This window comes from Camelus bactrianus, chromosome 21 (genome assembly GCF_048773025.1).
Source record: "Camelus bactrianus isolate YW-2024 breed Bactrian camel chromosome 21, ASM4877302v1, whole genome shotgun sequence".
NCBI lineage: Eukaryota > Metazoa > Chordata > Mammalia > Artiodactyla > Camelidae > Camelus > Camelus bactrianus.
In genome coordinates this window covers 8,787,808-8,810,321 of record NC_133559.1, presented here as the reverse complement: position 1 = coordinate 8,810,321, position 22,514 = coordinate 8,787,808, and the positions used below count along the sequence as shown (strand labels likewise).

Genomic DNA, 22,514 nt, shown 5'->3' with positions numbered 1-22,514 from the left:
TAGTTTTATTCATTTTGAAAATCTGATTCCTCCACTTCCTAATTACATGACTTTGAACAAGTTGCTTAACCTCTCTCTGCCTTTAATCTCTTCATCAGTAAAATGTGGCCAATAATAGCACACCTACCTACCTCGCTGAGTAGTGGTGAGGATTAGATGAAATAATATATGTAAAATAGGGCCTGATATTTAGTAAGTGTTGTGTATATGTTGTCATCTGCAGCTCCCAGAATAGTTTCTGGCACACAGCAGGTGCTAAATAAATGTGTGTGTTAGTGAATGAGCTCACATTAAGGACTTCTGGGAAGAAGAGTGGGGACACAGATGAAGGAAATACTGAAGAGGAGTCAGAAAGCTAATTTGCTGAGCTCCGTCTTCCTGCAGATGAAGGACAGAGCCGAGCGTGCAGCAGGGGAGAGAGAGGTTAGGCGCAGAAAGAACTGCCTGATGGTTATAAACGAAAGCCTCTGGGACAGAGACATGAGCGAGAGAACCACGTCTGCACAGGAGTACCTGGTAAGCACAGTGATAGCGGGAACTCAGATTGATTGAGGGACCAATAGTAACGATAGCCACCACTCACACGTCTAAAGTCTAACATGCCTGAAACTGCTCTAAGCACTTTACATGTCCACTTTAATATTTATTCCCCTTAGCAATCCTATGAGGTAGGAATGATGATAAGTCTCATTTTATAGATGCTTAAAGGTGCACACATTTCAGGAAACTTGAGTGAGGTTACGCAGTTAGTAAAAGGAGGGGTTTGCTGGGACTTGAATCTGGATTTAACATGAGGTTCAAGCTCTTCATTACTGATCTGTATTTCTGTATCTCAAAGTAGGTGCACATATATGTTCTTCATACCCCTTACAGAGCATGAGAGAGCAGCCCAGGGCTCCAGTGCCTACCTAACCCCACCAACTTATGATGTTTTATTTAATATACATATTCATAATTTTTATGGGACAATTTTAGGTATAATATAAAATTATTTCACTGGTAATTATTTTATGAGCATTCTGATCAATAGTATGCTGTAAGATATTTTGACACTGACCTGTTAGACGCGAGTCTCTTCACAGGGTTGGAGGGAGCAGTGATTGGCAGCGTTTTGTCCTGCTTGAGGAAGAGGTTCCGGATGAAGGAGTTGCCTGGTCCCCTGGGATGTCCAAGTGTCTCAGAGCCCCAGGACTTGGGGCCCCTGGTCAGTGTGGTCTCTCCTTTTGCATCTTTGAGGAAAGGCTTCTGCCCTGAGTTCAAAGAAGCCAAAGTGCCAAGAACTCCCCCACCCATCACTCCACCAAGCCAGGCTAAGTGACCGGAGTCCAGCTCTGTGACTGGGCACTATATCTGCGGCACTCACTGTCCTGGGCCCAGGGGAAGACAGGGCTTTGGAAGAGGCATGGGGATCCATGATGATGGATGGAGTAAAGGAGGCAACACAGGAATGATTACTTGGAATATTTCGGAGAATGGAGTGCCTTGTATCTTCTAGATGCTCTTGGACCAGAGAAGGGGTGGACTGACTGGTGGGTATGAGGATGTTGGACCTATAGGTATGGGGATGAACAACAAATGAGGCTCAAAGATCCCTAAGTGTCAAACTCCAGCTGCCTCCATTTTTCCCTACAGGCCTCCTCTACGCAGCACCACCCACCCCAACATAGTCCTCACCTCTGCCCTCCGGTGCCTGGGTGCGCATTGCCTGTGGGAGGGGACTCTCAAGGTAAGAATCAGACTTCCAGGACCTCCAGCTGCTTCAAGAAACCTGATCCCTTCTGTCCAGCCCCCCTGTCCGTCGTCTGTCTGTCCTTTCCTTCTCTGTCCCTACCCCATCGGAAGCACAATTTCCCATTGTCTCCCTCTTTTCCCCTATTGTTGAATAACAGGGGCCCTTTCTTTATCCTGTGGGTAATGGCAACGAAATGTCAACAGCTGGGGATGTGGGATGCAGGACCAGCTGGCACACACCACCGGAAAAAGGGCCTGGGTGAGGGCGGGCTCAGAACAGGAACTGACATCCCCAAGGAAAAGAAAATGGGGAAATGGAGAGAGAAGGTTGGTGAGAAAGTTGAAATAGGGTCCCTCTCAATATTTAAGCTTCAGGCTCTAAAGAGATTTTTGTATAAGGCCAGGGGATGGTTGGGCTCCATGGAGGTCAGAATGAGCGGTTAGAATTGTAATAGGAGAGGTGGAAATTAGACAGCAAGGAGAATTTTTTGTGTCTCTGGGAAGGACATAGGAATTTCTGAGGATGGAAAGACTTTGGAAAGCTCTCCGAGAGAGGTCATCTTGTTTGTTCCCTAGTTCCCCACCTCCTCCAGCAGATGGATAATCTTAAAGTTCTCAAGAGAAAGGAGATCCTTACCATCCCCAGCAGGAAATTCACTTCTCTAAAGTCCATTTTATTAGGACATTCTTTTTGAAGTCTAAACTCCTGCTGGAATTTAAGTCTTATTTTTTAAACCTTTCTATTGAGGTATAATTTACATACAACAAGGGGCAGGTCTTAAGTGTACAGCTCAATAAATTTTGATATGTGTACACACCATGTAACTACCATAGATCAAGATATACAACATATCCAACAGCCAGAATAAGCCTATTTCTTTTTTGTATGCCTTCCATGCGAAAGGAGGACCCCCTCCGTAAATAGCCAGTTAGAAACGTTTCGAGCTTCAGAGGACCTCTTAGCCTCTTTTCTCTTGGCTGATCAACCCACCATCAGTAGCTTCATGTCACTAAATCATACACTTTCAGAACTGGAGGAGACCTCAGGACACTTAGCTTCCTCATTTACCAGACAAAGAGCAGAAAGGAGGGAAAGCAACTTGCCCAAGATCACACAGAATGCAGTTATAGAATGTTTTGCTAGAATGTTCTGCTTTGCCCACTAATCCCTCTTCCAGTCCTCTCCTGGCTCTCCGAGACAGCGGAGCCCAGGGCCTTTACTGGGGCCTTATTTGATAGCAGGGAGCCCACCCCGATCATGGCCTTTAGGCACTGGAGTGACTGTCTTTTTCATTCCGCTCTGTCCCTTCCTAAGCCCTTCCCTCTTCCTCCCAGAGTGAGGGACAAACGAGAACAGACAAATAGCCGCCTGTCTCCTCTGCTAGGACACCCTGATCCCGCGCATCTGATTGGCTTCTGCCCAACGCAAACAAACAACCTCCCGCAGAGACCCAGCATATAAAGGCTCCAGGATGACAGTAGTGCCCCCGTTCCCAGGCTCACCCTTCGCAGCTCCTTGCTTTAAACTGTGGTTTGGAAGTCTCTGATATGTAAATCCGTAAAAGATTGAGTCTGGCAGGGAGGAAGGCCTGGAACTATTTGATAGAACCCTTTGAGGATGGAATGAGAAAGGAACAGAGCAGGAATAAATACAGTGTGAATAATCCAACTGTGTTTAGTTTGCTCCAGGTCACGTTCATTCTCAGTTCTCCCCAGGAGACACTGCGAGGTAGGAATGGGGTAAGACGGCTCAGGCTTGAGTTGGGGTCTTTTCACTGAACTGTATCTTCTGAGGAGAGGCCTTTGTCACTCCTGCTACCGGCTGACCAGGGAGAGGGAGGTGGAACCATCTTGGACAAGCATGAAGTCCTGCCACCTCTTTCCCTGACACCCCAGACTCAGCTTCCACCCTCCAGGCACATTTAGCTGACCAAGGTCCTGGCCCCTTGGTGATGGCAAGCATGGTCCCAGTTTACTACTGGGATTGTTGCATGAAGGACTGGAAGAGTTGGCAAAGCAGAGCGAGGCTAGGTGTGCCTGGCGGGGCTTCCCTCTCCTTCCAGTGAAATTCACGTGCACTCACAGCTGCCTCCCTGCGGCCGAGTCTTCTGTAGACGCTGCAGGGCAGCCTCACACTCCTTCGCTGCTGGTTCTCACTTTTCTCCTCCTCCCTGGGAGCCCCCAGGATGCTGTCTTTTCTCTGGCCCTGGCTCAGACCTCTTGTGGGGCTGGATCCTGGCTGCACTGTAGTACAATGTGGGAGGTGAGCCTGGGGATATCAGCCTTGTGGAAAGGCATATTTTCCACTCAGGACACCCAAATGGCTTTTGTACTGTGGGTAGAGTCAAGAGTGGGAAGGAAGAAGATGTGGCCATGCCTTTGGGTGGAGGGGGCATGAGGCCATGGAGGCTACAGGGAGGAACACAGGACCACTTATCAGATACTGACTTCTTATGAGGCTCTATACCAACCTTCTGGAACTTCAGACTTCCGAATTATCAAATGGGAACCACACCTACGCAATGGGACGGGCTGGTGTGAGGGTGATGGAGCAGACTTCTACCAAGTGAAAAGCACACTGTGAATGAGGTTCATTGTTATAATGGTTCGTTCAACTGGGAAAAAGTTTAAAGAAGGAGAGAACAAGGTGGGAAAGAGCTGAGCCCCATTAGACCCATTCATCCTCGCACTAGCCACATTCTCTAAGAAAAGACGGGGCCCCTCATGGGGCTGGGGTCTCTCTCTAAACAGTGAGGGTGTCCCTCTCTATTTTTTCATCTCAATCTCTCTATTTCCATCTCTGTGAAGAATGGGAGGATGCCACCACCACGCCTCAGATGCCATGTGGAGCCCTGACTGTGCCGGATCTTGGGCTGCCCTGCCTAGCTCAGAAGTCCTGGACAGAACTCATTTCCCTGTGGGTCAGACCAGCCCCTTGATGTGGGGCTTTTGAGAAGTGGGCCTTACTGATCAGAACCTAGAAACTAGAGGTGAAGTTGTCCAGAGGGAGGAGCTGGCTGGCTCCATGGGCAGCTTCTTTCTGGCTCTGAAAGGTCCTGAAGGAATGGGAGGGGAGTGTCTTGTCCTCATCTTAACCTGGCAGATATTCAGGTTTGTCAACCATCTCTGTCCTGAGGGATAACACCTGTTCTATGTCCAAGGTAGATGGGGGTGAAGCAAAATGGTAGAAAGCGCAGAGAACAGTAAACGACAAACGTCTAGAGGCTATTTTCATGGTTACTAAGATTTAACAATTATATTTTACATATTACTGATCGTGTTACCTATCACTTCTGTTTGTCACATCAGTTCATGACTATTTTCAAGGAGACCATTGAAATTGTATTTTTGTTCAGCCGCTTCTGCAAATACCTTGAAATCCCAAGTTCTCATTTTATCAGCCCTTCTCATTCTCCCAGGTCTCAAGATCTGCTCTCTCAAATCCCTGCTTCTGTTCTCCTTCTGGCCAATTTGTGTTGCATCTGACTTTACTTCATACAGACTCTCACTCCTAGTCTCACACTGGTCAAACTTAGCCCAGAAGTAAGAAGATTTGCAAGTAGTAATCAACCATTCTCAGACCAGAATGTGAATAACTGGAAAAAGTGAGCCCCAACTTATAGTTCTACATTCTTTCACATGGGAGACGTGAATACTCTCACAGTATTATCATTCCCATTTTATGGGCAAGGAAACCAATGTCTAGAGAAAGTTAGTAAATTGCTAGTAAGTAACCCAGGTGGCTCATCTCCAAAGGTAGATGAATTCCTCCCTTCTGTGAAAGAAAATTCCTCCAAACTTAGAAAAGGCAAAATGAAGATGGCTTGGGTTTTGTTCTTGTTGGTATCACTGTAGAGCATTGTCTGCAAGATTGCATGACACTCAATTGACTCTCCTGGGAAATGTAACTTTATTGCTCCAGCATGTCTGATAAATAATCAACAATGACACAGGTGAAACATTTATAGTCCTGTATGGTTAGTGGTTAACTTGCAGAGGTTGATAAAATGATAGGGTTTATTGCCCAATAGCAAAGTCAACCACAAGGGTGTTCTGGTTTTATTATCCTAGAAAGTTGACCAATCTACATCTAAATTAGTAATCTTATTTTGGCAGTCCTTTTTTTATTGACTGTATAAATCCCTGTTTCTCAAATGCTCTTCAAAGCAGCTCTGTTGTCTTCTTCCTAGTTTCCGCATTAATGAGTTAAAAAAATCTTTGACATGAGTAACAAATAACTTTGACAATTGTGTCTTTTCACTCCTCAACTTTCCTATATTGAAGTCAACACACTAGTGCTTTCTGTTTCCCTCAAATAGCAGATCCACTGGTACAACTAGCACGTGAGTTCCCTGCGAGACTGAACTCGCTTGAGGGGAGGACACTTGGAATCTCCAGCCTGCAGAGGACCAGCAAGGGCACTGGAGGAAGTGGCCATTCTCAGCAAGAGTCCACAGTGCCGTCTTGTAGTTACAGCTAGGCTGGCTGCTGCTCCAGTGGGCCACCACTGTTAGAGCAACTCAGTTCCATTAGCAACATCACAGACTATAATGTGTCCCTTGTGCTTCCTCCAGGAAGCCTCCCAAGAAACAGCTGAACAGTTTTCTCACCTGGCATACACTAGGCCATTCAGAAAATATTTACTAAATGAACAAATAAAACTGAGGGTTCCCCCCCACCCCCAGTTTCTGTAAGCTTAACCAAAAGACAGGGCATAATGGTTAAGTTCCACAGGCTCTGGAATTTGAGTGTCTGGAGATAAACTTCAGACAACCTATTCACTAGATAAAATTAGGCAACTTACCTTCTTTTTATTTCAGTGTTTTTGTCTGAAAATGAGGATAACAACATCAATAATTAGAACAGGGCCTGACTCATAAAATGCACTCAATACATCTTAGCCCCTTACTACTGGTGAGCTGAAGTGTCAAAGGGAGCAGAAGCAATCAAAACACAGATACTGACTGATTGATTCTAAGGGATCACCTGATTTTTAAGGACATAAAAACCACACACACATACAAGTCAATGTCCTATTTATTTTCATTTATATGTTATAAAACATAACAAAATTAATACAGGAATATAAAGAAAAAAATTAAACCACTAACAAAGGGATAAAGGAAAAGTAAAATCCTGCTTGCTTCCTTTCCTGCCTTCCTTCTTCTCATTTCTTTCTGGAACAATTAAACCATTGGTAAGCCTCTTTTGTTTATGTCCAGAAAGTTTTTAAGAATCTACAAGAATGCAGATAAGTACAAACACACATTATGCATATATTCTTTTTTTTTAACTAGTTGAGATCATATTATACAAACTGTTCCTTACTTTGCTTTTTTAATCTAATAATGTGTTATGAGCATCTGTTATTAGCACATGACATAAAGCTTCTTCATTCTTTTATGTGTGTGCATAATATTCCAGTGGGTGACTGTAGCATAATTTATTTGATAAGATGCCTATCATTGCTAGAGGTTGGGACAACCAGTTAGCCATCTTGGGGAAAAAAAATCTGATCCATAACGCATTCCTTAAACGAAATAAATTCCAAGAAGCTCAAAGACTTAAGTGTAAAAATGAAGCCAGAATGAATTGTAGAATAATAATTTTTGCAAATTGGAAGGCAAATTTTATTGCTTTCTTAAAAACTGATTACACAACGATGCACTTCATTTTAGACAATTTAACAAACGTAAAAACATTTAAAAACGGAAAGTCCCCCTAAATCCTACCACATGGAGAAAATAAATTTTAACGTTTTGTTGTCTGTCCCATCAAACTTTCAAGGCATTTTGTACTATGTGTATGAATTTTGTCGTGATTTAATGTGCAATAAAAAAGACAGCCAGCAGGTGGCGCGAGAAGGCTGCATTACCTGCACTGCCGGGCCTACCACAGAGCAGGGCTCCGTCCATACACAGTCTTGTGCACTGTTGGGGGATCACCACTTGTCTGAGGCGGAGCATGCTCAGGGATGGAAAGGCAGAAATCTGGGGTCGTCTTCAGGCTCAGAGCGCCCTCAGACTTCTGGCTCTGACAAGGCTTAATTAAGCTCCAGTTCAGAGGGAGAGACTCCCAATTTTTCAAAGCAATTTTCTTCATATTTGTGGCAACAGTGCCAAGAGAAAGAAGGGGGTGGGATTCCTTGCTGTTTTTCTTTCCAGCATGGTCCTTTTTCCCACCTCTACTTCCACTCATGTTGGTGTCTTTTATTCTGTCCCATTCAGCAATTTTCCACAGCATTTTTACTGATGTTTCTGAAAATATTTCATTTTTAAAAATATACAAAACAACCCAAATGGATGTGTGGGCTACCTTGAAAACTTCACTCCTCTGGCACGACTCAGAAGTGGCAGCAAGCCCTACAGAGGAAAGAGGGCCCGTTACAAGCCCTCCTCTGATCCACTCTCCCCACGCCACCACCACAACCAGCATATTCACACCCTGAGGTGTTCAAGCCCCTTCACAGAAGGAGATACTGAGGCCAGGGAAAGACAGAGACAAGAACTAGAGTGACAGTGATGCAGGGCTCAGAGACAGGTCTTGACCCAGAAGCATGGTACCGACGGGCAGATGGCAATGGTGCTTCAAAGAGAAATAAATGTGAAGCAGACCCTACACTAGATTGCATCAGTGAACAGCTGTCTGTGGCTGAGACCACAGTCTTTTCATTACATTTCCTTTTTCTGTGCCAGCTGGCCCTCAGGTTACTCACTTACAAATTGGGATGATTACATGCATCATGGGACTAGGATGAGAATTAAATTTGATGCTGTTTGTGAAAATGACATTTTAAACTGTAAACCACTGTTTTAAATAAAAACCACTATTTTTAAATAGTAAAGGACTTTACACAAGGGATTGTAATATTTTGCTGTTATGAACTCAATGGTTACTGAAGTAGGAAAATTAGAAACTGCCTAGGTCTGAGGATTAGGAAATAATATCAGTCTAAGGAAAACCCTAAGAGCTGTAGGTGCACCCTTTTTTTTTTTTCTCAATAGAAAAGTAAATAACATTAGGTAAACACTGGCAGTATTTGTGATATCAGCGTTTTTAAATCCCACAATGTAGTTGCAACCACAAGCTATTTTCTCTTCCCCCAGGCTCGGATTTCAGTAGCAGAAAAAAAAAAAAACAAAAAAAAACACAAAACTGAGAAGAGGTGGAGGGGAAGTGTTATACAAGTGTATGTGCCATAGGGATTTGTGAGCATAGTATGATTTTTATAACATTGTGCTATAGAAATATGTATGAGTATAGCAACATAACCAAAGACCTTAATTTTTCAGAATTAATTCTGCTCCAGAAATTTAGGAAGGAATTCAAGAGTTGGTACTCTCAGGGCCACACTCACTTCCTCCTGAAGGCCTCCCTGTTGTCAGTCATATTTCTCCTCATTTCCGCACCAAGTCCCTCAGCACTGAGGAACTTTGATTAGTATCCATTTGCTGTTTTAAAGTTATTTTTCCTAATGAAAAAAAATTTTGTTTTTTAGTTTTATTTCTTGGGGGTGGAGGTAATTAGGTTTATTTATTCATTTATTTTTAGAGGATTGAACCCAGGACCTTATGCATGCTAAGCATGTGCTCTATCATTGAGCTATTCCCTCCCCTGCCTTTTTTTTTTTTTTTTAGTTTTTTTTAATAAAATATGTTAATTGTATAAAACCGGAAATTCAGAGAAAAGATATAAAGAAGGAGAAGCACCTTTTTGTAATCCTGTCACCTTGGAATGACTGCCTATAACAGGTTACTATTTTTCCCTTCTATTTTTAGTGTGACTGTGGATTTTTTTTTTTTTTGAGATATAATTCACATATCATAAAATTCACTCTTCCAAAGTGTACAATTCAGTGGTCTTTAGTATGTTCATGAGTTTATCCATCACCACTGATTCCAGAACATGTCATCAACCCAAAAAGAAACCCTGTACTCATCAGTAGTCACTCTCCATTTCCTTCTTCCCGGGTTGACCTATGTCAGTGGATTTGCCTGCTCTGCACATTGCATGTAAATCCAAGTTGCTGCTTGTATCAATCCTTCATTCCTTTTGATGACTGAATAACATTTCATTGTGGATCTGCCATGTTTCGTTTATTCATTCATCAATTGATGGACATGTGGATTGTTTCCACATTTTAGCTATTACTACAAATAATGCTTCTATGAATATTTGTGTACAAGTTTTTGTATAGACATGTTTTCAGTTCTTTAGGGTATATATGTAGGAGTGGGATTGCTATAATACTATTTTTAACAATAATTCTATTTTTAACTTTTTGAGGAACTTTCAAACTGTTTTCCAAGACAGCTGCATTATTTTACCTTCCCACCAGCAATGTATGAGGGTTCGAATTTCTCTACAACCTCACCAACACTTGTTATTGCTCATTTAAAAAATTATAGTTATCCTAGGAGGTGTGAAATGATACCACACTCTGGTTTTCATCTGCATTTTCCTGATGACTAATGATGTTGAGCACCTTTTCACGTGCTTATTAGTCACTTGTATATCTTCTTTGGAGAAATATCTATCTAAATCTTTTACCCATTTTTAAATTGTGTTGTCTTTTTATTGTTGAGTTGTAAGTATTCTTTATTTTTGGATATTGGAACCTTATCAGACATATGATTTGCAAATATTTTCTTCCATTCTGTAGATTGACTTTTTACTTTCTTGATAGTGTGCTTTGGAGTACAAAAGTTTTAATTTTGATGAAGTCCAACTTAACTGTATTTTTCTTTGGTTGCTTGCACATTTGGACTCATAGCTAAGAAACTTTTGTTACCAACCAGGGTTCTTGGTCTCCTTAATCAATAGAAATTGATAAGAGACCAGATGAGAAATTCAGGAAAGGCTTTATTGCTGCAGCATGATGGAGCAGAAACAAGTAATGGGTTCCTATGCTCACTGCCTGAGGAGGGGAGGGTGAGCTGGTCCCTTAAATCGCGTGAGGGTAGGGGCAGGTCCAGGGGTTGAGCTGGAGGGGTGGCTTAGGTGGTTGGCCCACCCCCTTGGTGGTGCTGTGTGCAGGGATCATGCGCAGTATCTTGCTTCTGCTCCCAGTATCCTGCTTTTGCTCCCAGACACCACAGAAGTGGCAGTTGGGTTTTTGGTCTTTTTGTAGCTTATTGCTCATAACTCCAGGCACACAGTTATTTTTAGTTCTTTATAGTTTCTTTGTATTCTGTTGTTCTGTCCCAGTATAATTATTACAGCCCAGGGTCCCAGGCTTCAAGTCCCAGCCTGTCTCACTATTGTTTCATCCAAGGTTATGAAAATTTCCATCTATAATTTCTTTTGAGTTTTAGAAGTTTCACTCTTAGAGGTTTTGGATTCATGTTGAGTTAATTTTTTGCATATGAGACGAGGTACGGGTCCCACTTTATTCTTTTGCCATGTGGCTATCCAGTTGTCTTAACACCATTTATTGAAAACAATACACTCTCCTTATTGAATCGTCTTGGCATTTTTGTTGAAAATTAATTGCTCGTAAATGTGTGGGTTTGTTTCTGGACTCTTATTTCTATTCTGTTGATCCAGAACCACAGTCTTGATTACTATAGCTTTGTAGTAAGTTTAGAAATTGGGAAGTGTTTGTCCTTCAACTTTGTTCTTTTTCAAGAAAAAGAACCCCTTGCATTTCCAATTTGAATTTCCAAATCAGCTTGTCAACTTACGCAAAAAAGCCAGCTAGGAGTTTGACAGAGATTGCATTGAATCTGTAGACCAATTTGGAGAATATTGTGATCTTAACAATATTAAGGCTTCCCATCCATAAACATAGGTACCTTTCCATTTATGTGGGTCTTCTTTAGTTTCAATGACATTTTGTAATTTTCAGTGTACAACTCTTGCACTTCTTTTGTTATGTTTTGTTAAATTCCTAACTGTTTTATTCCTTTTGGTGCTATTGCATCAAAATCTTATGGAGATGAGGGAGTATGACTTATCAAGCAGTTGTGACAAAGCTTTACTGTGAAATGGCAGTTTTTCTCTTTGAAATTCCTGGGGGCGTTAAGTTATGGTAGATATTGATAAAGGGAAGCAGAGGGATACCTTTTTCAGGTTAGTTCTCGGGTGGCTCAGTGAAGCCTAAGAACCTTTTGTGGGGATGGAAGCGTATGCAACCTCTCTTGCTGATTTCCTTGCAGTATCTTCTTCCCCTCCCCTGTACAGTAGATCCACATACTTAACAAGGCAAGTGTAAACTCCTCAGCCTGCCTTGCGTTCCGGAATCCCCACCCTCTCTCCAGTCCCAACCTTCCCTGGCTAAACCACCTGCTCCCTGAAGTCAGGGCTCATGTCTTACAAACCTTTGTTATCACCTGTACCAAAGGGGAAGGTCCTGGCACACAGTAGTGAGTCAAAAGGTGTTTGATGAACCTACTGAAACCTCTGGAGTTTTATAAATAACTGTCCCTGCAGGCTGAGTATTCATCCCCACGTCACTTCAGAAATGTTGTCTCCATCTCTGCCTCCATGAATCTCTCAGGCCACTCTCGATGCTTTCCCCTAAAGTTTCCCTTCCTCGTAAATGTACCCAAGACTAGTCAGTGTCGGACCCAAAGCTGTTCTCGGCATCCAGAGAGTGTGGGTTAGGGCTGAAGTCCCGCGGCCGCTCAGGGCCTGCAGGTAGTTAGTAGAATACTTCCCAAATCTTCTGAAATGGGCACGCTCTGGACCCGAGTTTCTATGGCAAACAAACAGGCAAGCGAGCCTATCCAAAACAGTTCCTCCTGGGAGGACTGAGGCTCCGAGTCCGGAGTGAGTCTCTATGGTTTCGACAGCCTAGAAGGACCGAGAAGGCACTTCCGGGGAAATGGCGGCGCACAAGTCACATCTGCCACATGTTTCTGCGGAGAGGACCTTGCAATGAAGGTAAGGGGCTGCAGTTCTCCAAATGGTGGCTGTCGGAGCCTGGGCTCAGGAGCAAATGTGAGAGCGGGAGAGTAGTTTTACCCAAGTGAAACTGGCAGGAGGGCTGGAGTTTAGACCTCAGGAAGAAGGAGATCTAGGGAAAGGGTACCCGGCTCTTTGGGACTGCTGTAAGAATTATGGCCCTGGATCCCTTCTCCAGAAAGCTTCCAGAAAGCTCAGGTCAACTGGAGAGAAGACAGTTCCTGAAAGTGTACTCGCAGCCTGGGACCTAGTTGCTTCTGTCCACAGTTATTCATTCTAAGTCCGTTAAAGCAATCCCCACCCACGTGTATCATTCAGTTCACCGAATAACGCACTTTCGAGTCTTGGAGCTGCATTAATTGTACTGGGGTTGGGAAATAAAGCCCGTTTGTGACTTCCAGGGCGTATAGTTACGAATTACTGAAACAAGGGACAGGCCACCGTAAGTCTTACAGCATAAAGCACAAGTAGCTATAAAAGACTGAGGAGCATAGTGGTTAAGAACATCAGTTCTGGAATGCCTGAGGTCCTGGATCCACTGCCAGCTATTTGATTTGGACAAGTAACTGAACTTCTCAGTGCCATTTCTTCATTTGTAAGTTACGGTAAAAATCTTTAATGGGGTTGTTGGGAGGATTAAATGAGACATTGTGTGTGAAGCAAGTAGCAACAGGCTGGCACTGAGTAAATGCATAAGTGTTGTTGTTAATATTATTGAAATCTGCGGGCTGATAGATGAGAGATAACTTCAGAAGAGGCAGATTTGAGGTGGCTTTAAAGGCCTCAGTGTTTGAATTTTACTAATCTTGCAGTATCAGGCAAGATGGAGCCATTTCTTCATTCGGTGCTTTTTTGTTGGGACTCTCAAGGTCTCAATTAGATTTTCAGGTAATCATCCTTCACAGTAGAAATGTGAACAGAAATGTGAGTCATCCCAAATTTGCTACTTGTTTTTTCTCTGAATTTGCTACTCTATATCTAAACAGACTGGTCATTGCTCTTAACCCTAAAATGTAATGTTTAGGAGGGGTGATGTAATGATGTGTCTGATTTTTTTTTTTTAAACCAGCATACTTACTAGACCTTCTTAAACACAAATAAAAGCTTTACCCTTCAGAGTTGTTACTTTGGAAGGCTAGAGGATTACTCCAGTAGTGCCATTAATCAGCTTTGAAAATGGTCTGCAATGCCTGTGATAAATGATCTTAATACAAGTTACTTTTTGTGACTCAAGTCAGCAGTGATAGTTTTGAATGTCTCGTGTAATAAGCCATCTTAACCAGTTCAGAGGCAAAGTTGGTATATAAGTTGGATAATGCCATTGTGGAGTCCAAAAAGAGGAACACTTGAGTGACTGTAAAGAAATGCAAGTACAGTCGACCCTTGAACAACACAAGTTTGAACTGCACAAGTCCACTTACATGCGTTTTTGTTTTTTTTTTTTTCAATAAATACTACAGTACTACACCTGTGGTTGGTTGAATCCGGCGATGTGGAAGGCTGACTGTGGGACTTGAGCATCCATGGATTTTGGTTTCCATGGCAGGTCCTGGAACCAACACCCTGCAGATATTGAGGGATGACTGTAGTTGGTAATATGATAGAAAGAGGGACACTTTGGAGTCAGGCAATCTGGGCTCATATTCCAGCTTCATCTCTTACTAGCTGTGTAACCCCAAGCAAGAAACCTGACTTCATTTTCCTCTTTTGTAAAATAAGGATAATGCCTATTTTGCAGGACTGTCAGGATTAAATGAGATGGTAAAACAATATGTGTAATCCCCCATTATGCATTAAATATTCAAGAAGAGCACCCTTCCTAAACTGGACAGTCCAAAAAAGGGGTGCTCCAACAAGACTGAAAGGAAGAGGTGTGTAGCCCCCACACCAAGAGGACAGTGAAAATGCTGGCCACAGGTATAGGGTATGGCTCTGCTAAGTACTATTATAACTCAGGTTAATAAGCACCTCACTGCATTGTTTTTCATGGTAATAAATTGGGAGATGTTATCAGGTGGTGAGAATTTAAGAGTGGGACCTCTGCAGACAAGCCGCCTGGGTTTGAGTTCCACATGCATCAGCTGTGTGACCCTGAGCAAGTTACCTAAACTCTTGAGTCTTTAGTTTCCTCATTTGTAAAATAGGGATAATAATACTTTCCTGAATGTAAAGTTCAGGAAATCTTCCTTAGCTGGGAAGATTACAGGAAATGATCCATGGAAAGCTTTAGCACAGCCTGGCCTGTGATAACATGACATGTGGCATCTCCATAAACAGGTGTTATTATCAATCTCAGTCTTCCTTGACTCTCAACGTGTTGATGTTGATCTCTTTGTGGTCAGTCAGGGAGCTCCCCAAGGACCAGGCCTCCTTCCTCTGTCTCTGTTCCAACTTAAGGAAAGAATTCTTACAAGAGCAGTCAGGGTGGGTTTGATGGATGATTTGGGCACTTTCTCTTTTCCTCTTAAAGGGATGACAGTGATCTCTTCTCTGGTGAAGGCCTGAGGACAGTGACTCTTTTCTCACCATGAGTGTCACTCCAGAGGTCAAGAGTCGTGGGATGAAGTTTGCTGAGGAACAGCTGCTAAAGCATGGATGGACTCAAGGTGATCCCCACAGGTCCCCTTCCACATCCCCCAGCTCCCTCACTGCCCTCTGCCTAGGGAGAGGCATCATCCTGGATTACCCCTAAGTAGTCTGTTCAATTGGAGGAGGAAAATCAGACTTTCCAGAAAAGGGAAGAATGGAAGGAATATGATGGATAGTGAGTAGGAAGTGTTGGGAGGACTGGAAGAGGTAGAGAGACATGATCTCTGTCCTGAAAGAATTATAAAGGAAAAGATAGTTCAGGTTCAGACAGGAGGACCGCATGGAGAGGTGCTGGAAAGGGTGAAACTAGGAGAACTTCTGAGACAGATGGGGTGTGCCCGATGCCAGATGTGCAGAATGGCAAGGAGTGCCGTGTGCTGGGGGCGCCTCATGAGGGCTTGGGGCAGGCATTGGGATAAGCCGAATCATTCACTGTCTTCTGCAGGCAAAGGCCTGGGCCGGAAAGAGAACGGCATCACCCAGGCCCTCAGGGTAACGCTGAAGCAGGACACTTACGGGGTAAGACTGGGCAGGCTGAGGGAGGTCCGTGTGGATGGACAGGGGCAGCCTTGAGGATAGGGGGAGAGCGGGGAAGGACAGGCCCTGAGTTCATACTTCTTCCTCTGGCAGGTGGGACATGACCCTGCCAAGGAGTTCACAAACCACTGGTGGAATGAGCTCTTCAACAAGACTGCAGCCAGCTTAGTAGTGGAAACTAGGCAGGTATGAGCTCTAATAGATGGTCACGTGAAACATGAGGGCCTGGGACACATGGGGGTGAGGGAGACACAGCATGTCGCCCACTCATGGATACTTCCCCGCAGGATGGAGTACAAATCAGGCGCCTTTCTAAGGAGACCACTCATCGTAATCATCCCAAGCCCAACATGCTGTATCAGAAGTTTGTGAAGGTATTAGAGGCTGGCGGTGGGAGGGCCCATCCTTTTTTCCTTCCCTGGTCTCCCCTGGGGCCTGAACAGTTGCCTTGTGTGCCCTACCTGTCCTCAGGACTGTCCTAATATATCAGCATCCTGTGACCAACCTTGCTGTTGCTTACCTAGACTGCCCAGACCCTCAGCAAGAAATCTTCAGGTTGCATGGATCCCTACCATCTGTTGAGGGGGCAGCAACAGGGACTGGGAGGCAGGGCACAGTCAGGAGCTGCCAGAGCAGGGCAGGGAGGGGTTGTTTAATTCAAAGGACTTAGAAGCCAGAGGAGACCTGAGAGATTATCTGACCCATTGTCCTTGTTTTGCAGATGTGGCCAAAAGGGGGCAAAGTGGCTCACTGAAGAGTGGCTAGGAGTGGCAGACAGGACTAGAACCCAGGTCTTCAGACTCCCCTTTTCCAGCATGCCAATAGAAGGAGCTAACATTTAATGATCATCTATTATATGCTAGGGGGCTCTACGTGTTATCCAGCAAATCTTCCCCTTTCTCCTTGTCTCTGTGGCCATCTTCTATCTCAGTTCAGACCATCATCATCTCCTACCTAATTTCTTTCACAGCCTCATAACTAGACTAACTCTAGTCTCACTCCCTACCCCAATCAGTTCATCCTCCACAAAGCGTCCAGAGCTTTCTCTCTCAAACACAAATTACACCGAGTCACTGGCTTCTCCTTGACCTAGGACGACACAGTCCAGATGTGTCAGACTGGCTCACATGGCCCTTCATGCCTTGTCCCTGCCTTCTTCCCTTGCCTCTCTCTCGCCACTTCTCTTAGGACCTCTACACTTCAGCCAGATGGAATCTGAATCTTTTGAAGGTACCACGTTCTTTCACCTTCAGGTTTTTGCACATGCTATTCCCTCTGCCTGGGACATTCTGATCCCTTTGCCCCTTTACCTGCTGACTTTTTGTCTTCCAGAGCTCAGCTACTTGTAGAAACGATTCCTCCAACCCTGAAGCCTGATAGGGTGCCCCTCCTCTAGCACAGACAACACCTTTCATCATAATTGCCTGTGTTTCACCATATTCCTTTCCCCCTCAACCATGTAGATTTCATCTGGGCTAGACCTATCTCATTCTTATTCCACTCTATATCCCCAATCTCTTAGTTTATAGTAGGTTCTTAATCTGTTCAAATAAAGTACTATGCATAGGTATGGGGGTGGGGGGCGTGAAAAGTACCATCTTTATTGTCAGTTCCAGGACCATGGGATGACCATGGGATAGGGGGCACTTGTCCCACTGTGGAGACCTGAAGACCCAGAGCACTTCTTCTTCCCTTCTTGTTCTGCCCACTAGCTGGCTGTGAGTCAGGGAGGCTCAGACTGACCCACCCCACCCACCCCCAACTGCAGCCCACCTCCTGCCCAAGTTGAAGTGTGCAGTTGGGTGCACCTCTCTGTGGGTCTGCTAGGAGTGATGTTGGGGGCTGACAAATTTGTGCCTATGCCTATTCCTGGGGGGCAGGGGGGAGCTTTCCCAGGAAGGAAAAGGGATGGCAGTGGCCCTTGTTCACCCCATGATCCCTCCTTTTAGACGGCCACACTGACTTCAAGTGGGGAGAAGCCAGACAAGGACTTGGAAAGCTGCAGTGATGACGACAGCCAGGTGCCCAAGCCTCCAAAGATGTGAGACTTCTTTTTAGTGCTAGGGGCATGTGGGAGGAGATGCCTTCAAATCTCAAAAGGACGGACCAAATGTAGTGCTTGACTGTGGACTTCTTCAGGGTGGAACTGTGTTGTACTGTTCTTTGTATCCACCACATAGAAAACTGCCAGGTCCTGAATAGGAACTCAGTGCTGACGGAATGTTTTGGAGGGAAGAAGAGGTCCAGTCTTTCCACCAGATCTGTTTGTAATTCCTGATTCTTCCCCCCTCCCCCCAACAGTCTGACTGATGAGATGCTACTCCAAGCCTGTGAGGGGCGAACAGCACACAAGTAAGTAGTGGTTAGCTTCTCCGGCTCCCTTCTATTCTCCCCATCACAAATCCACCCTTGAGGATGGCCTGTGCCAATTCTTGGCTTTCTTCACCCCAGAGAAAATGATTCCTACTCTCTGCCCATCTCTGAAGCTGCCCAAAGATAGGCAGCTCCTCCCTTACCAACATTCCACTGCAGTCTCAAAGATTAGGCCTGTTTTCCCTGATACCCTCCCTCTGACTTGGGCCCCATTTATTTCAGGGCTGCCCGTCTTGGGATCACAATGAAGGCTAAGCTTGCTCGGTTAGAGGCCCAGGAGCAGGCCTTCCTGGCTCATCTCAAAGGCCAAGACCCTGGGACGCCTCAGCTGCCATCTGAGAGCAAGCCCCCCAAAAAAAAGAAAAAGAAAAGGAAGCAGAAAGAGGAGGAAGAGGCTATAGCAACTGAAGGGAGTGCAGAAGAGTACCGACAGCACACTGACCAAAGCATCAGGAAAAGCAAGAAGAAAAAACGGCATCAGGAGGAAGAGGTCACAGATGAGAGAGAGAGAACAGCTGTAGAGAACGAGGGAGAAGAGACCACAGGAACAAGTGGGCCTGGGGAACACACTGATCAGTCCTTCAGGAAAAGGAAGAAGAAGAGGCAGCACCATGAAGAGAAGGTGAGGGTCTCAGATAATAAAGGATGTAAGGAGGCTACCGATGGTGTCAGGACAGAGGAGGTAGAGAGTAGGGCATACACTGACCCATGCAGCAGAAGCAGGAAGAGGCGGCAGCATGAGGAAGAAGACTTGAACATAGAGAATGAAGAAGCTGAGGAGGCTGTTGTAGATGGTGGGACCAGAGGAGCAGAAAGCAGATCCTGCAGTGATGGGAAAAGCAGGAGAAGCAAGAAGAAAAGACAGAGGCATCAAGAGGAGGAGGAGGATGTCTTGGATGTAAGGGACGAAGGAGATGAGGAAGGTGGAAGCACTAGGGTAGCGGAGAGCAGAGCACGCACTGGCTCGAGTGGCAGAGGTAAGAAGAGGAGGCAGAAGCAGCCAGAGGAGGAAAGACCTGGAGTCAGCACTGACGGGAGAGCAACAAAGAAGAAACAGAAGAGAGACTGAAGGCTAGGCCAAGGTGGGGCTTGGTTGATTCCTCTTCAGGAGTTGTTGACGCTTCAGAGACCTGAGTTGATGCAGGGCTTGTGCACCCCCTCAGTAAGGAGTCCCTCCGAAGGAGGAAACTGTTCTGGAATAGCAGTCTGCTGAGAGCAGAGGGATAGTACTATGCCTGAGTGAGGGAGCAGGCCTGGTCCCCCTTCCAGCTTCTAACCCAGAGATTGTGAACTCAAGCGCCTGCAGGAACCAGGCAGCCAAAGGACAAGGATGCTGAAAGCTGTGGGAACAGGAATGCAGACGCCCTCTGAAGGGACATCTTGCCTAAAAGAAGTTGGAAATGAAGACCTATGGGAAATGTACTGATTTTTAAATACTGCGAAGGCTAAAAAACACCCATGCAAATTCAGCCAATAGGTTGCCAGTTCCTAACTATACCAAGTGACTGAATAAACATCAGTTTGGGCTCCTAGCCTATATATAGGTCCTGACTGTCATCTCCATTCCCAGCCTGAGAAGGTCTTGAATACAAATTAGTTTCCTTGGAGCCCTCTGAAGAAATTCCTTCTGTTCATTTCCTGTAGTCTTGCTGTGCTGCTAAGTGGAAGGAGAACCTCACCCAGCTCCCTGTCCGTGTCCATGTCCCAAATAAGAATTGTGTGTAAAAGACAGCACACCTCACTTGGGAGCCTTTTTCAGCTTCTGAAAGTCAACTGTCATTGCCCCCAAATGTCACAGCAACCCCCCCTTGCACAGTCCGTTCCCCCAGAGAGGTGGCACCATATATATGTCCAATGTTGCTCTCTGACTCCTGTCATCTCTTAACCTTTATTGCCAGAAGAGCTCTCTGGGAGAGAGGCACTAAGTCTTTATTGGGAAGAATGCTCACCCACCTTCCCTCACTGCAGACGGTAGACACACTCAGTGTCAGGGTAGGGTGGCAGATTCAGCTGATACTTCTTTTCTAGAGCAGGTGGCACAAAACGACCCCCCAGGTAGTGGTAGCGACCGGTAAACTGGGTTGCAGACTTTTTGGGTGCTGTCAAGGAGATGAGCAAGTCTGGCTGGATGCCTCCAGAGTTTCCCTTCTCCACATCCCATCCTGAAAAGAAGGTAGTATTCAGGAAGAGCAGAAGAGACCAGATGTCCAGTCCACTTCCACACCTTGCTCTACCCTACTCCTAAAGGTGTGGGAAGACCCCTGGGTCCCCACCTGAGCAATTTGCATCCTTGGAGCTCCGTGTACTCCTGGGCTCTGGTCTCGTGCAGTTAACATGTAAAGGGCACTCCTGAATTCTTTGCTCCCCAGCCCTCTTGTGGGATCCATAAAGCTGTGCTCTGTGCCTCTAGACTCAACTTACTTTAGACTCAGTCTGAACCTTGGGCCAAGAACCAGGACTCCTCAGTACCTACCTCCAGACAGGACAGGGCCCCAATCCCCCCAACCTCCTTGGACCCAGCACCTGAGGGAATGTCGATGCTGGCAATGGGCACAGTGAGTCCATGCAGGACACTCAGGATGCTGTGGAATGGCTCACGAACATCACCTTTGAAGCTGAAGCCAAAGATGGCATCCACCACCAGCTCATATAGTTCATCAATCAGCATGGGCTGTGGTAGAGCAGGAAAAGGAAAGGATGTCAGAGCCAGCAGGTGCACAAAGAACCCTTAACAGGAGACGGCTGTCCTCTGTACCCACAGACCATTCACATAGACACAAAGTTTATCTCATTCAGATGGCATGCTGCTGCCTAGAGTTAAGTGCAAGTTGGTCACTGAGGCAAAGCTGAGTCCAGTCACATTTTCTATTCTGAGTGCCTGCAACCATTGAGGAGGCTCAGTGTAAGACAGCCTGAGACTGGGAGTCAGGAGGGAAAGGTTCTGCTCTTGGCTCTGCCATGATCTAGTTTTGTGACTCTGGACAAAGCCCTTCTCTGCATCTCAGTCTCTTCATCTGTAAAATGTGCTAAGAAATTTTTTAAAGTTCTCAAGTTTCCCACTCCTAAATCCATAAATTGAAGACAGGGTTTAGGATGAGGCAGTCACTTCAGCTCCTAATAGGGACAGATAATGTGTTTACTGCAGGCTAGAGGAAGAGGGACTGGCTACAGAGTGAAAGGAGTGACCATGGGAGAGAGGGGAAATGAAGCTTTAGAGAAGGTGGTGTTGGGAATTCATGGAGCACACCGTATGGAGAAGGTTCTTACACCACTTCAATTCAAATAGCATATTATTGGCACCTTCTGTGTCAGGCACTACCCCTGCCCTCTGAGTTAATCCTCGAGAGAGGAAGGTAAGCAGATGAGCTCAGGCTGGAAGAGTGAGTAAAGAGCAGAGCACAGGCAGCAGTTACTGAGGAGGAGGGCACTGAGCTGGAGCCACCTACCTCTGGAGGCATTTCACCAAGGAAAGGGATGTCCATTTTTTGGCACTGGGTCACCAGTGCAGTGAAGAGTGGCTTATTAGGTCTTTTAGGGTAATAGATGGTTGGCTGGTAGCCCTATGAAGAAAGGAGAGGGGTAACTGAAGCCGAGATCCTAGAAACCTTATCCTCTCCCCCACAGCCCTTCCCCACATACTCACAAAGAGTTTGAGGTGTCGAGCACAGACCAGGCCATCTCCTCCATTATTCCCGGGGCCACAGATGACCAGGACAGTAGGCGGGCTCCTGGACAAGGACGTGGGTGGATATGCCTGAAGGCAGAGTCAAAGGGGATTAAGAGGGGCTTTGGGCAAGTGACAGCCCAGACTTGGCCCAGCCGTCCTCCCACTTCATTGTGCCCAGGGAGCTTGCACACCGACTCGACCTAAAGGTCAAGAGTTGCGCCACTGACCTTGGCAATGGCTGTGGCACAGCTCAGTCCAGCCAGCTCCATAAGTTGGTCTACGCTGAACTGGTACTCATTAAACAGCTCCTGGTCCACCGCCTGGGCCTCCTCCTGGCTGAGGAAACTCACAGCCTGAGTCCCCGCCCCTCAGGTGCTCGGCCCCGCCCCCGGAAGGGAGGGCCTTTCACCAAGGCCCGCGCCCCGCGTGCCCGCACGGAACCTCGCCTACCTCAGGTACTTCACCGCTGAACTCGCCATGACTTCTGGGTCCCTGAGGTCACCCGAGATCAGCCGCTGCGGCCCCCACCAGGTGGGTCCCGCGCGACAGGCGCTGGCCTGGACTCTGACGCGCGGCAGACGCGAGCCCGCAACCAGCAGCCCGAGCCCCAGCAGCGCCCGCAGTCCGGACATCCAGCTCGCTGGGCGCGCGCCCCCGGCCCTCCCCTGCCTGCCCGGCGCATGCGCGGCACCTCGCCCCGCCCCCGAGAGGC

At 45.9% G+C, this 22,514-nt stretch overlaps 3 protein-coding genes across 8 annotated transcripts in view; 2 read left to right on the top strand and 1 right to left on the bottom strand.

The window, feature by feature from the left end:
• Positions 1 to 11,146: 11,146 nt before the first annotated feature.
• On the bottom strand, positions 11,147 to 22,484 carry NAXE (NAD(P)HX epimerase). Of its 3 annotated transcripts, none has more exons than XM_074349586.1 (7): positions 22,253 to 22,484; positions 22,030 to 22,138; positions 21,779 to 21,889; positions 21,582 to 21,695; positions 20,659 to 20,806; positions 20,089 to 20,297; positions 11,147 to 14,199 (listed from the first exon to the last, which is right to left on the bottom strand). In XM_074349586.1, exons 1-6 carry the CDS (start codon positions 22,432 to 22,434, stop codon positions 20,095 to 20,097), a joined length of 867 nt encoding a protein of 288 aa, XP_074205687.1. In that variant the 5' UTR covers positions 22,435 to 22,484; the 3' UTR covers positions 11,147 to 14,199; positions 20,089 to 20,094. The 3 variants fall into 3 exon arrangements, with proteins under 3 accessions (XP_074205687.1, XP_074205688.1, XP_010952189.1); XM_074349587.1 differs by lacking the exon at positions 11,147 to 14,199 and adding an exon at positions 17,339 to 18,090; XM_010953887.3 differs by lacking the exon at positions 11,147 to 14,199 and having other exon boundaries at positions 20,005 to 20,297.
• Positions 12,523 to 19,866, top strand: GPATCH4 (G-patch domain containing 4). Its single transcript, XM_010953888.3, has 8 exons — positions 12,523 to 12,615; positions 15,107 to 15,242; positions 15,671 to 15,744; positions 15,856 to 15,948; positions 16,050 to 16,136; positions 17,712 to 17,803; positions 18,064 to 18,114; positions 18,358 to 19,866. Exons 2-8 carry the CDS (start codon positions 15,164 to 15,166, stop codon positions 19,202 to 19,204), a joined length of 1,323 nt encoding a protein of 440 aa, XP_010952190.2. The 5' UTR covers positions 12,523 to 12,615; positions 15,107 to 15,163; the 3' UTR covers positions 19,205 to 19,866.
• The window catches only part of IQGAP3 (IQ motif containing GTPase activating protein 3), a 49,446-nt gene continuing 49,126 nt past the window's right edge, over positions 22,195 to 22,514 (top strand). For 2 of the 4 annotated variants that reach the window (XM_045515911.2, XM_045515910.2), the window contains exon 1: positions 22,195 to 22,333. The gene's annotated coding sequence lies outside the window, so the exon portion shown is untranslated. The remainder of the gene's footprint in view (positions 22,334 to 22,514) is intronic. The other 2 variants (XM_045515912.2, XM_074349584.1) reach the window with 2 other exon arrangements.